This window comes from Perca flavescens, chromosome 17 (genome assembly GCF_004354835.1).
Source record: "Perca flavescens isolate YP-PL-M2 chromosome 17, PFLA_1.0, whole genome shotgun sequence".
NCBI lineage: Eukaryota > Metazoa > Chordata > Actinopteri > Perciformes > Percidae > Perca > Perca flavescens.
This window is the reverse complement of record NC_041347.1, coordinates 22,899,014-22,914,565: the sequence shown is the minus strand read 5'-3', so window position 1 is coordinate 22,914,565 and position 15,552 is coordinate 22,899,014. Positions and strand designations below refer to the sequence as shown.

The 15,552-nt window shown below is 36.3% G+C and overlaps 1 protein-coding gene across 1 annotated transcript in view; it reads left to right on the top strand.

Annotated features, from left to right (window-relative positions):
- The window catches only part of grid1a (glutamate receptor, ionotropic, delta 1a), a 279,228-nt gene that overhangs the window by 162,165 nt on the left and 101,511 nt on the right, over positions 1-15,552 (top strand). Inside the window, exon 4 of the mRNA XM_028603265.1 lies at positions 3,618-3,902. Within this exon, the coding sequence (XP_028459066.1) occupies positions 3,618-3,902 (285 nt within the window). The remainder of the gene's footprint in view (positions 1-3,617; positions 3,903-15,552) is intronic.

The following is a 15,552-nucleotide window of genomic DNA, read 5'->3' as shown; positions in this document are numbered from 1 at the left end:
GTATCTTTTAACCTAAGAGACGATGCAAACACTCTATGAAAATGTGAATTTCCCCTTGGGATGAATAAAGGCATATCTTATTCTTCTTCCTAAACACGTTTTTTTTTTATAATTATTTTTATTATTTCCATCAAGAAGCAATATATATATATATATATATCATACTGTGTAATTTCACACTCCAAACAGGATACATTTTCTACCGGTATCAGTATTCTTCTACTCCACATGTTTGACACACAAACCCAAACACACCCATTTTAACACAAATCCCCACCCCCCCCACACACACACACACACACACACACACACACATCCACTTGGTTTCCAGCTCTCAGTCACCAACGCTTTACAATGCTTCATTTATGTCCTGCCACACCTTGTTGAATTGTTGCCTTTTGTTCCGGTCTTCAAACATTGATTAAATAGTATTTCATTAGTCCTTTCCATTGTTGTAACAATGGGGCCTCTGTATCCTTCCAATACAGTCAAATTATTTTTTTATATACCAAGGAGGCGAAAAGAACCATCCATCCAATTGGGTATTTTAGCTTGTCAGTATTTTGGAAGATGCTGCTCAAAACTGTGAAATCAATTTTAATTTTATAGGTCTTGGTCATCCATTTTTGGATCTCTAACCAACTCGTACAGACCTTCTCACATTCCCAGAAAGCATGTATAATTGTCTCCTTATGTGTGCCACATTTTATACAAACAGGGGAGATAGAGGCATCAAATTTATTTATTTTTGATTCAGTGTAGTATATCCTTGTCATGAGCTTATATTGTATGAGACGCAGATTCTCATTGGTGGTAATGGTGTTGGTTATATTTAGGCAATCTTTCCAGATTATATCAGAGTTATTTATTTGAAGTTCTTTGTTCCAATCCTCATATATTTTTTGGAGAGAATAATTATCTGTCTGTGCTTCTTTAAGGTGTTTGTACACTTTCCCTATTAATTTCTTGTTTTCTCCTGAGTTTAGAAATAGCCTCTGAGTAGCTGAGGGTTCTGTAGTCCTATTATAGTTTAGATCAAAGTTATCTGTGATCCAGCTCTTTAACTGAAGATATCTAAAAAAATCCTTATTAGTTAAATTGAATTATATTACCAATTGTTCAAATGGTTTTATACTGATATGAGAAATAATATCTCCAATAGTTGTTATTCCTTTGTCATTCCATGATCTTTATGGTGTATTTACTCCACAAGAAGGGTAGGTCTAGAGGATATCAAGGGTCAACATTTATGAATGTGTATTTTTCCTCGAAGAAACATGAGAATAATCTAACCATGGTTTCAACTGAGAAAGTAATATTACTTTAGAATAAGTCTTGTATCTTGTAAAAATTGCCTGATTTGATGCACAGTTAGTACTTGAAGATTTGAAAACCAACTGTATTAAAAAGTAACTTAAAAGTTAAAACTTTTAAAACTTAAAAGTAAGTTTATATATTATAAATTGCCATATATATATATATATATATATATATATATATATATATATATATATATATATATATATATATATTTATATATATATATATATATATATATATATATATATATATATATATATATATATATAATATATATTCACCTTTTACTATATATACAGTACAGGCCAAAAGTTTGGACACACCTTCTCATTCAATATGTTTTCTTTATTTTCATGACTATTTACATTGTAGATTCTCACTGAAGGCATCAAAACTATGAATGAACACATATGGAATTATGTACTTAACAAAAAAGTGTGAAATAAATGAAAACATGTCTTATATTTTAGATTCCTCAAAGTAGCCACCCTTTGCTTTTTTTGATAACTCTGCAAACCCTTGGTGTTCTCTCAATGAGCTTCATGAGGTAGTCACCTGAAATGGTTTTAACTTCACAGGTGTGCCTTGTTAGGGTTAATTAGTGGGTGGCTACTTTAAAGAATCTAAAATATAAGACATGTTTTCAGTTATTTCACACTTTTTTGTTAAGTATATAATTCCATATGTGTTCATTCATAGTTTTGATGCCTTCAGTGAGAATCTACAATGTAAATAGTCATGAAAATAAAAACGAAACGCATTGAATGAGAAGGTGTGTCCAAACTTTTGGCCTGTACTGTGTATATATATATATATATATATATATATATATATATATATATATACATTGCCATTTGGGAAAAATGAATAATCTTTTTAGGTCTTTAGTCATTGATCAACTGTCAGATAATTTAAAAAGCAAATAACGAGTGCCTAATATGTCAAATCACTGCAACTTAAGATAAGATAACTTACACTTAAGTCTACCTGTTCTCAATAAATATTTACCACCACTTAGATCAGGGGTGTCAAACTCAACTTCACTAAGGGCCACACTGGAAAATAAGAATCACATCAAGGGCCAGACATATTTAGTTTATTGATATGCTTTTATTTAAATCAAAAATGTCAAATATCTTTGACTGTATTATTGCATGTGTCATATAGTCTTCTCACTTACAGTTTGGTCGACATAAAGTCCTAAATAAGTTGGGAAAAAGTTCCTCAGCCATCATAGAAAAAAAAGAGCCCAAAAATGTCAGAAAAAGTGACAAAAACTAGGTGGGCCAAAATGTATTGTAAACCTAAATTGACATGCGGGCCGGATCATAATCTTTGAGGGGGCGGATTTGGCCCGCGGGCCTTGATTTGACACATGTGACTTAGATGAAACAGCTTTTCTTGTCAATTTCAGACATATTAATAATATCGAAGATGGCATTTTCATCTTTAAAGATATTTAGCATTTTCTTCCAGCAGACATGCTGGCCTGCCCTAAGAGGATCTAAAACAGATTGTGCCCAAATTACATGTGTAAATAAAAATGTAGGGACGTTAAGACGAACCACAGACATTACAAGCATATATCTGCAGTCTGAATGAATGTGCTGGTTTCTAGATTTTTAACCATGTGTACATGAAAGAGAGACAAAGAATGTGTAGGACAATATTTATCAGAAACTCATGGGAGGCATAATTTTGCATCTAACCCAACATCTAGCTCCCTGATTCATCTGCTGTTTTTGAGTGACTGTTGACTTAACCAAGCATTTTCACTTTAATCAGCTGTCTCGATTTTGTCTGGGGACAGGGATTAGAGGATGCCCCCCCCCCACTGACTCTCTCATCTACACATTATAATACAACCTCAGTACCAACCCCCTCCTTTCTGTGAACTGTTCTCCACTTCAGAGGCTCATATGTAATCCTAAGTAGGATGCACAAAGAGCCATTTTGAATTCTTAAGACCAATTGAGCACACTTTTTTGAAAAATGTACAGTACAACACTCTTAAAACCTGAACGATTTTTGAAAAACGTTGTTGGCATTTATTACAGTTTAATTTAACTTAAAATGCATTTCTAACCATGGTTTACCTTATTCCTTCTCTTCTTCTCTTTTCCCGACCTCATCTTTTCTCCATATATCTGCTTTTTCTTTCTTCCTCCTCTATTCCTTTTAAATACTTCTGCGTTCTTCATCCTTATTTCCTTTCTCCAAATCCTTGTCTCCGCCCCTCTTCCTTTACTCCTTTCGCTTCATCCACCTTCCCTTCTTTTATTCTTTCTTCTGTCCAGCATGTGAGCTGATGAACCAGGGGATCCTCGCTCTGGTCACATCCACAGGCTGCGCAGCCGCAAGTGCCCTGCAGTCTCTGACAGATGCAATGCACATTCCCCACCTCTTCATCCAGAGAAATGGGGATGGTGCACCCCGCACTGCCTGCCAGCTCAACCCCAGCCCAGACGGAGAGAGCTACACCTTGGCTGCCCGTCCACCTGTTCGAATCAACGACGTCCTGCTCACCCTCGTCTCAGAACTACACTGGCAGAAGTTCATCATCTTTTATGAGAGCGACTATGGTGAGTTGGGACGAATGAGAGCAGTTGATGGCCAAATGTATCTCATAAACATGACATTTGTCGTGTCTTTCATTTAAATGTTAATGCTCCAAAAGCATCACCAGTGTCAGGGGTATATTGGGCTGAAGTAAAGCTGTTTTAACACTAGGAATTCTTATGCAGAAAAGAATACACAGAGTAGGAACTAAGATGAAAGAACATCACCACTTCCACGCATTCACACGCACATAAACACACACACACACTGTACATGCACACTGCCAAAAAATAAATCAAAGTTCAGTAGAAATTGTTGGGAAAAACAAGATCTCATTGCCGCATTCACCATTAGCATCCTCGCTAAGAGACAAGTCTAAGCCTAATTGGCTCATTTGTGGCACCAGAGAATGACGGGTGTGTCCCAACAGTACTCAATATATTCTCAGATGTTCTCCATTTCTGTTTCATTATTCTCTCCATGACGCCCCTGTGGACCGGACATTTCCTGACCCACATTTGGCAAAAGGCAAAGGACTGTGGATCGTGGAGTGATTGGCAAGACAGTAGGGTAGAAAGATGAGGAGAATACATGTATATTGCTGCATTGGTATTTCTCAGATGATGCTTTGCCACTGCTGGCTAATTTTTTTTACTACTTGTGAGAGTGCAATCTAGAGGAGAGCGTAAATCTGTTTTATTTACAGAGGAGTTGATGAAGTGTATCGTAAAGCAAGCCCTCAAGGGAATACAGACACCCACTAAAACCATTAATATTTCCACCCCACATGTTGGACCCTACTGCCAGTCGCAGTGCTCCATGTGAATGTATGTGACATGCTGTTTCACATTTAAGGAGCTATGTCCTTGGATTTCTTTCTGACATTGGCACTCTTTGTAGAGAGTGCACTCTCAGCATTGAGTTGGATCAATTCAAATACCACCGTGGAAGAGCATCTGTTTGTCTATCTATCTATCTTGTCTGTCTGACTAGCTGTCTCGCTATCTGTGTATCCATCTGTCTTTCTTTTTTACTAGCTCTCAGTTTGACTAGCTAGCTAGCTGTTTGGCTGTCTGTCTTGCTTTCTATCTAGCAATCCATCCATCCATCCATCCATCTATCTGCATTTTAAAGAATTTGTTAATCAATTTTTTCCCCTTCTGCAATACAGTTCCATTCATTGAATTACTGTATATCCTATCAGGAACTCTTTAGGTATAAAATCTCACCCCAGCACACTGTACTATAGCCTTGCAAGTCCTGTGAGAGGGAACCTATGTCTAACGCATGAAGGCTCTGTTTAACGAGGCACTGTTGGTAAGAAATATTGGATAGGAATACTAGTTCTAACGAAAAAGCCTACAAAGTCGGCACCGTAGACATTTGTGCTTGTGTTAAACTGTTTAAATCTGCCTTCGTTAAATTAAGGAATGTAGGAGCTTATTAGGATCCTCATCACAGAACAGTCAAAATACCCATGGTGCCTGCCTTGAAGCACTATCACAGTGACCCACACCACTGTCTAGAGACAAGAGTGTTGTCTATAAATCTGTGTTGGCACTTAGTATTTAAAGAGATAGTGAATGTTGAATTTAAACTTAAGACATATGAGCAGGGAGAAACAGCTGCAGCAGTTCACTCAGTTTAATTCAGATTATGTATTTTTGTTTGGTAATGAGTAATTTAACATCTAACAACATGAGGCTATGATAAATGTGTTCTGTATTTCTCAAACTTGAGTTGCATTGTCTTTACTTTGCTAAATATGTTTATATTGTGTGACATTGTTCAATTCTAGTGCTCTTACAATACATGAATCAATGCAAAACAATATTTTAGTTTTTATTAATGTTTTCATTAATGTTATTCTACAAAGCCCTGTTTTTATTCAACAAAAGAAGCAACAGTTCTGAAATCTAGATGCTGTCCAAACACAAGCAAGTTAAGCAATCATACTGTCCAATAACCTTTCCTAAACAAAATAGTTTAAAATTGTTAAAATTTCAATTGAAATGATTAACTGATCAACGCATAAGTAAAACAGATCACATATCTGACATTTAGATAGCTTTTGGTATTTGACAGGTTTTGAGATGGTTTAATTGACATATTTTGGTCAATACTGAAAACGTACTGAGGTTCAATAACGGGCATGGCAGACACACATTGGTGCTGCCCAGGGACGTCCCTAGGACTGAAAGACAGGGGGGGCTTAGCCCCCAGGGTATTTGTAACTTGCGTTTGCAAAATCTTTGCACTCACATCTTTTGTTAATGTATTAGAGCTACACTTATGTTAACAACCATTCAAGAAACCAAGATGTTAACAAGTAAAAAGTGACAGTCATATCCTCTTCTTCCATTTCTACTCGGTTCCTTCTGTCTTATCCTTTAAGATAAAACAAAACCCTGATGCTAAGTTAATGACTTCAAAATGCAAATTGGTCACATGAAACAACATCCAAAATGTCCAAAAACTGACAAACAGAGGCCAGACAGTTAATAAGTTGGTAAAGTTAAACAAATATGACAAATAACAGTACAATAAAAAGAAATAAATAGGCATAATAGGCATCACTGCATACTTTATCATGTATGATATTAATAGGGATCCTATTTAAAGTGGCTACTGTCTAAATACAATAACCTGATGGCGGAAGGAATAAAAGATTTGGAGTAATGATTACTATACTGTATGTACTGTATGTAGGATTGCTTTCTTTTTATTTTCACATGTTTATCTGTGGGCATGTGCTCATCTTTAGCCTAGCCTACATTTAGGCAACATCTATTTATTTAATTTATCACAGCCAATGAATGCAGAAAGTTAAATTGGTTAGAATATAGCTAGCATATATAATAAATATAATTAAATAATTTAGTTTAGGCTATGCATAGTACCTAGACCTGCCAACAAATGCTTATTGTTAGAAGAAAACAAAATAATCCTTAGAGCTAGAGACCACTACTGACCTTAACACGCCGGCTCCCTCAGAATCAAATACTCTGCCAATCTCCTGCTTCTCTCTCTCTCTCTGCTGAAATATCTTCCAATATCCATCTCATCTGCTCAATGAATTGAAGGATACACCAGTACAATAGCATTAACAGGGACCCTATGACATTTAGCGAGTTCAGACCAAAGAGTAGCGACGAGACGAGATGAATCCCCCAGTTACTTGCAACGCTCTGGTCTGCAACACTCTGAAAGCTGCCAGTTCACACCAATGCAACGAGACGGTGTGGTGCATCATCTTGATAGCACAACGACTCTTTGTACTTCTGTCTAACTTCTGACTTTTCGGCTATTTTTTTTTTAGCTGGATGTATATCATTTGTTGCGTCTGAATATGAATGAGGATACGGTTATTGATACATCAAATTGTTATTGTTGTTCTTATTATTATTTAGGGGGGCTTAGGAACATTTTGGGGTAGCTTCAGCCCCCCTAAAATAGGCCTAACGACGTCCCTGGTGCTGCCGGTTGTTCTGGCTGATAAGACAACTTTTCGGTTTTAGTTTTGTTGGAGAATATCCTGTGAATATGCTGAGGTAGCCCAAGTCTGTACACCTAAAAGAACCATAAAGGTGTTGCGCCTTTATACGTAACAGGAGAGTCAGGGAATTGTCAGTCAAGTACAGTGTATACACATTCACATTGTCCCGAGGAGAGGTCTAATCAAATGAAATAAAAACTCTTCTGGGAATGCACTTAACCATTGGTGTGGAGCTTAAGTGTGAATTGTAGACCTGAATATGGAATTCTTAAGAAACAGGGTTAAAAATAGTCATTATTTAGTATAGTTAGTATAAGATTACATACAACACTAGACATTAAAATAATATAAGTATGTATTTTTTATTTATAATGATATGGATTATTGCATTGCTAACTGTTCAGAAAAAAAACTTTAATCTTTATACCGACTGTACTTCTCCCACCACCTTTTCCATCATAGCTAAACCTTCATGAGCACAGATTTTAGGTTTTAAACATCACATCACTTTCAACTCATGCTGTCAGATCAGTGATAATCAAAGAGCGGAAAGGAGATGATGTAACTTAAACAGCACAGGAGCTCAGGTCAGGTTCTCAGTGTGATCTTGTCAAAGCCGTTCTGTCTTGCATGAAAAGGGCAGGAAGTACAACATTGTGACATGCCCTTCTCTAGGAAAGTTGCTTTCATGATTTGTCACATTATGGAGCCATCTCCAATGGTTTTAACAGAATGTTTTGTTTAGGTTTGTCACACATGCCTAGATTTTAATTATGTTCATCATGTGAATGTATTAGCCTACTTGTAGAGTTTTGATTATTATGTTGTCTTTCTTGATTGTTTGATGTCAGAAAGTGGAAAAATGTCCCTCAAGATTTCCTAACCAACGGTGCAAAATGTAAATATAGTATTTTTACAATCATATACTGTAGGCCTAAGAGAAGCAGGAAAAACAGTTAATTTCAGTTTTGCATAAACATTTTTTTTTTCTGTTGATTAATTGACTACTTGATTCAGCTCAGGTTGCATAAAAAAAGAAATACCAAAAGAACTGAGTTGCGTGCCTGCCATACTGTATATGAGTCAATGCAAGTGATTTTAACACAATCAACACATCATGATAAATTAAGCTGCTTTGTAGCACAAGTTCTACTGAAAATACTGTAATATCAAAATCTATCAAACTCCCCTCTCAAGTTTGAGAACATTCAATTGCATGCAAATCTATTGTTTTATCCCAGTAGTAAAAAGCAGTAAGTCTATATAGGAAACATAAACCAAGAACGGTAAACTTGTTGTTACATTCCCTGTAATATATAATTTGTGTGCCGATATGGCTGTGTTATGTATATTTAGGCATAACAAAAGTGTGGCTGCAAGGTACATTGAGATGGTTTATCAAGTGCTGTGATGCTTTTATCATATTTGTCTACACATTCAACATGTGAGAATAAAACAAACGACACTGGCTGATGCACTGAAAGTCAGACAGTGAGATATTATTTACCCATTAAATAACAGTTACATTCATATTTTGGACTGGAATCCTGTCTGCACTGCCAAGGCATGTTTTTCCCCTCAGCCGTAATCAGATTTGCTGATTTACTTTGACTATGACAAGACACTGTGCTGATCTATGATCATCAGAGCGCTCAGTCTGTCTATCTCCATCTAGTGTAATGGATCATATAACTGCCTGTAGAAAAAGAGATTTCAGAGATCGGAAAATACATCTCATTCAATTATTTTTTAAATCTAATATTTAAAACTCATACCAACATTAAATTCTGTCAGAATGAACAAGTTGAAAAAGGACATTTCATTTACACATTCATTAGATACATGATTGTGATACCAAGGCCCTCTTAACATGTAAAGTAGGAGTGAGCTGATAGATTTCTGGATGTAGAGTGATAAGCCTGTGTTTTGCTAGGCTGCTGTGTCATCAATTTGCTGATGGTGCGTTAGTCTATAAAAAGAGTTGCTAGAAAAGATAGAGTACCTTCTTGCACATAGCCCCAGGCATTACACTGTAGCACTACGTACAAAGAATTGTCCAAAACCTCATTATCTACTGTATATTACACGTATCTAGACAATTATTATTATATTCTTTAAAAAAAGAATCCTTTATTTGTTGATGATAAGAGCAACACCAGGCTCTGCATCATAAACAGCTGGCTTCCTTGACCTCAGGGACAAAGTGTGTGTAATGAAGTGTGTCAGGGAAGCTGATTCCTTCCAGTCTCCAACAATGCATCAGTTGCATAAAAGGCACATTATGTAAACAACGTCAAGGCTTCACCTCTTCTGTTTTGTCATTGTACATTTTCAACACATAATCTGATTCTCTGTTGTGACAAAGCGTGTTCCATAATGTCTTTCACAAGCAACCGAAATAACCTTATTCTTGTGCCGTAGGAAGCCAACTTTGTATTACCACAAAACATCCTTATGTGTTTTTTTCTTTTGTGCCTTCAGGCAGATGAGAGAGAACAAAATGATATGATAATCCTATAACAGCCCATAGCTTAACAAAAAGCCCTTTATGCCTTCTACGTTTCAGCTTTTTCTTTTTTGTTAGGTTGTGTTTGTTCTTTCTTCCCTTTTTACTTTTTAACCAATACAGTTTTCACTTCCTTCAAACAGTCCTGTTGCAGATTTCAGCCATGCTCTTTGACAGCGCTGACGTGTACACTAATGCCTCAGCTTTTTTTTTTAAAAAGACAAAATAGACCCATTGCATGTCAAGGCCAGAAAAGTTCATCCCTCCCACTGAAAAACTAACTTCATGACAGCAAACTCTTGCCATCAAGGACCCTTTGTGCATTGTGGGCATTCTTTCCAAACTGACCGTAGTGCCCAGATATCAAACCAAAGTTTCATACACAAACAGCTGCTGGCTGTTGTCTTTTCGCTGCATTTAAATTACATTGACTGAATTCGCAGATGTGGGTTGAGTTCCTGGTGAATCAAAATATCTGTTTTTATTCCATTTAATTTTACATTTAACCATGACCAGATACAACTCAGGTTCATGCTCTTCTCCCCGCTTGTTCTTTAAACCAACCATGCCTTCAAATAGACACCTTTCAGCACAATAGCCGCAAATTAACCTTGGTCCCCTGTCAGCCAATATGAAACCCACTGCCAGAAATTTGGAAGCGGTATTTGACTCAAATTTAACATTTCATCCTCACATCAAAAAAAGTCGTCCTGCTCTGTTTCCTTCAATTAAGAACCATCTCCAGAATCAAATCCATGCTCTCACGCTCTGACCTGGAAAAAGTCATTCATGCATTTAACTTCTCCAGACTTGACTACTGTAACTCCCTCCTTTCTGGCATCAACTATAGGTCACTCTCTCACCTCCAACTGGTTCAGAACGCAGCAGCTATGAATTTTTACTTTTTTTTCCCTTTTTATTGTCTCATTTTGTTGTTCCTTTTGATCTGTATCTTGTATGCTTATTTTGTCTTGACATTACCTGTTTGTTTTTTTGGCACCACTCTTTAGCTGTTATTGTACTGACCTATTTTACCTCGCTTTTCTGTCAAAGCACTTTGTAAACTTTGTTTTTAAAGGTGCTATATAAATAAAGTTATTATTATTATTATTATTATTATTATTATTATTATTATTATTATTATTATTATTATAGTGAGTAAGCAAGTTTAAACATGTGAGTTTTGAGGTGGGATTTGAATTACAGTATATCATGGTGTCATACTGACAAATGTGGGGTGCAAGAATTTCCAGAGCTTGGGAGCAGTGCAGCTGAAAGCCGTAACACCCATGGTGCTGAGGTGTGCAGTGGGGGTAGTTAGGAGACCAGCAGAGGAGGAGTGCAGAGAGCGGGAGGGAATGTAATCCTGGAGGAGGTCAGAGATGTAGGTTGGGGCTAAGTGGTGGAGGGCTTTGAAACTGAGCAAAAAGGTTTTTGTAATCAATCCGGTATTGAACAGGGAGCCAGTGTAGCTTGATGAGAATGGGGGTGATGTGGTCGGTGATGATTCTGGCATCAGATTTTTTGGATGATTTGAAGCCTGGTAAGCAGTTTGGTAGGAATGCCAGAAAGAAACATTACAGTAGTCAATTCGGGATGTGACGAAGGCATGGACCAAGACTTTGTGTGACAGTGCTGGATTGAGACAAAATTGCTTTTCTAATAGTGCTAACAGATGATTTAAAATGATGATCTAGGTGGTGCCTGGGTAGCTCACCTGGTAGAGCATGCGCCCCATGTACAGAGTCTCAGTCCTCGATTCTTTATCAATCCCTTTGCTGCATGTTGTTCTCCCTCTCTTTCCCCCTTCATGTCTAAGCTGTCCTATCAATAAAGGCCTAAAATGCCAAAAAAAAAAAAAAAGAATCTTTAAATGATTCTCTAGGGATGGCAATGTCAGCCTGTAGGTCAGTCAGTACAACCTCACAGAGCTGTGGCTTGAAGGTTTGCAATATATTATCTGTATGCCTTTGTAAATGCCATTAAAGGTGTGCTTACACGGTTCTCACAACTGTGTGTATGTAAACGGAAGCCAGCTATTGATTCTGTGTGTGAGGGTGGACAGTGGGTAGACTACCTGCAAACAATAGCTTCTGTTAAATTGCCTTTTTATTTTATTATAACGAGGAGAGCATAAAAAGCAGCTGAGGCACGATTATTGGAATTCTTAAAGATGGGTTGATTTTCTTGAACATCAGTAGGCTCCTTGGCAGGTCTGTCTAAGTTAACCTGCGCTTAGTAATGACTGTGGAGCAGCTACATCTGTCTCTGCCCGCCCTGTGGTGACTGGCTCTCTGTTAGGAGAAGAGAATTAGGCTGGGATTAAGTGTGAGATTGATTAAAATGCTCTTGGACCCATGTTGGTGGTGGTTCCTAATGTAGGAAGTGTATTTTTAACACAGGCAGAACAAACGCAAAAGGAAATCTCATGCAGAGTTTGTAGCAAGTTTGTAATACATAATGTTAGTTAGTGACAGAGCTGACAAAATGAAGCAGTGAAGACATTTATGTGTTAAGGTATATTCTTTCACTTCTTATTGTGTTACTTTATTTCATCAAAATGAGTGCTACATTGAGGCCATAAATTCTGTAACACTGCCAACTGACTTGTCAGGTAACGTCACACAGACTGAACGCACAGGTGACCTTTAATTAATTGGCTTTCATAAGAATAGAGAGGAGAGGATCAACGAGAACGTAAAATAAAAAAGGAAAGATGTGTAAAGGAAGAGAAACTGTAAAAATAAGGAGACTATATTTAGCTATACTATGCAGAATAGTATTTATATAATAGGTTTAATCCTTAATAGTTTTACACCTGATAGCTGTTTGTATTAAATAATAAATAAAGTTTTGCAAAAGCAGAGAGACTATACTCATTTGCAAAGATTTACCTCAATAAAAACACCAGATGAGGTAAGTGACCGTCACTTACCTCATATATATATATATATATATATATATATATAAATAAAAGAGTGAACTGTTTATTCAGTACATGCAATCCAGTACTATGGTCATTTTTAGTGTAGTGGTCATTTTGTATTGGACTGTATTATATTGTAAGATCTTGCTTATGTTTTGTCCACCTCCATTTACATACATGTCTCACTTTTTCTATAGACATGAATGAGAGATAACTTGATGTCAGGGGAACTGTATTGTAGGTGTTTTTTTCTTTGTTTTTCTTTAGAAATTTTAACTCTGCCCTGACTCTGGGGGCCAGTATGAATGTCCAGTCTGGACCACAACTACAGGCTATTCAATCAATGGTGTTTGGCATGGTGTAAGAACATCTGATTTCCTCCTCTTCCTTTTCTCCTCTGCAAGGTGTTGGGTTTGTTTGTCTTCATAGCTCATAACACATAATGTATGTATACAAATGGACAGACAAAGAAAGACTGTGTACAGTATGCTCTCATATCCTCATCTACCCCCACACCTGATAGCTGTTTGTATTAAATCTCATTTGGAAAAGTTCACCTGGAATCCATTGAGAAAATGTTAATCACAGTTGAATTGAAAATTGTAGGAAGTAGTAAATATACAGATGTTGTGTGTGAGTGTGTGTGTGTATATATACACATGGACAGACAAAGAAAGACTGTGTACAGTATGCTCTCATATCCTCATCTACCCCCACACCTGATAGCTGTTTGTATTAAATCTCATTTGGAAAAGTTCACCTGGAATCCATTGAGAAAATGTTAATCACAGTTGAATTGAAAATTGTAGGAAGTAGTAAATATACAGATGTTGTGTGTGAGTGTGTGTGTGTATATATACACACACACACACACATATATATATATATATATATATATATATATATATATATATATATCCTCATATATACATTATTGATTGATTACCAGTTGGAAATAAAGGAATATGTCCAGCATGCTCACACAGAAAGGCACTTAACCTTGTTGTGTAAGGGTAAATTAATTGGTAAGCCCTCATTTGCATAGTTTTTTGTTGATGCTCAACAATTTTTGGTGAGAAAAAGTAGAAAATTTGTCAGGCTAATTTTCTGAAATGAACAGACAATTTTTTAACTCTAACCTGACCTCATGAAAAAAAAAAAATATTGATGTAGTGATTTTTCTGTTTTTGATTATTCCTGCATTATTTCCCATTTTTATTATTATATTGTTATCTTCCAAATTGTTGTGTTCTGGTCTGCACTGGACTGTCTCTCTTCTAATTACAAAGCATCACAAAGACATGTCAGCCAAACTTAGTAACAAAATAGAGGAATTCATTTTATTCTATACTACATTCTATGTGCATATCTTTGAGACCATTCACCAGGCCTGGACTGAGATAATGAGTCCAGGACTGTTACTCCAGCCGCTCTGCACATTCAGACCCGACTGCTTATATTGAAACCATTTTGTTGACCGTGCTTTACTTAAGTTTTTATAGTGTTTGACTGACAAAAGAAAAAGTGATGGAATGTATTCATGCCTACCAAAAGTACAAAAGTAAACAGCTGCTTTCTCAAACTCGCCAGATGAATAGACCACAGTTAAATGACAATCATAGATGTGGACGTCACGTGTACAAACAATGCATACAAGTTTTGATTTCAACAGGCTTAACAGAAACCCCTGTACATGTTTGAAAAATCAATGTCCCCTCTCCATAAAGCAGAAAAACACAAATCATTTTCTGTGTAGTTTTGCAAAAGCAGAGAGACTATACTCATTTGCAAAGATTTACCTCAATAAAAACACCAGATGAGGTAAGTGACCGTCACTTACCTCATATATATATATATATATATTTTATAAATAAAAGAGTGAACTGTTTATTCAGTACATGCAATCCAGTACTATGGTCATTTTTAGTGTAGTGGTCATTTTGTATTGGACTGCATTATATTGTAAGATCTTGCTTATGTTTTGTCCACCTCCATTTACATACATGTCTCACTTTTTCTATAGACATGAATGAGAGATAACTTAATGTCAGGGGAACTGTATTGTAGGTGTTTTTTTCTTTGTTTTTCTTTAGAAATTTTAACTCTGCCCTGACTCTGGGGGCCAGTATGAATGTCCAGTCTGGACCACAACTACAGGCTATTCAATCAATGGTGTTTGGCATGGTGTAAGAACATCTGATTTCCTCCTCTTCCTTTTCTCCTCTGCAAGGTGTTGGGTTTGTTTGTCTTCATAGCTCATAACACATAATGTATGTATACAAATGGACAGACAAAGAAAGACTGTGTACAGTATGCTCTCATATCCTCATCTACCCCCAACATGCCCTGTCCTGTAATCACAGATAAGAATAACCTAAATATGATTAGAAGACAACATGTTATTTAGTTTACATACACTGATTATTGATTAAATGGGTAATTTGCGCTCTCCACTTTATTCCTACATTACTTCCAGAATATGTCATGTCATTTGTTTATGGCTCATCATTTGTGTTATTTAAATATGTTGGCTACAAAAAATGGGTAATACAAATAACGTTAAAAATCAATAATACAAGAATCTAACTGAAAATGATATTTCGTAAAGACAATTTGCAGCACAAATTCTCATTGGTTCAATTATTAATTTCTGTTACTTAAGTCAAGTCAAGTCAATTTATTCATAGGGCACATTTAAAACCAACCTAGACTGAACAAAGTGCTTTACAAAGTTATATTATGTTA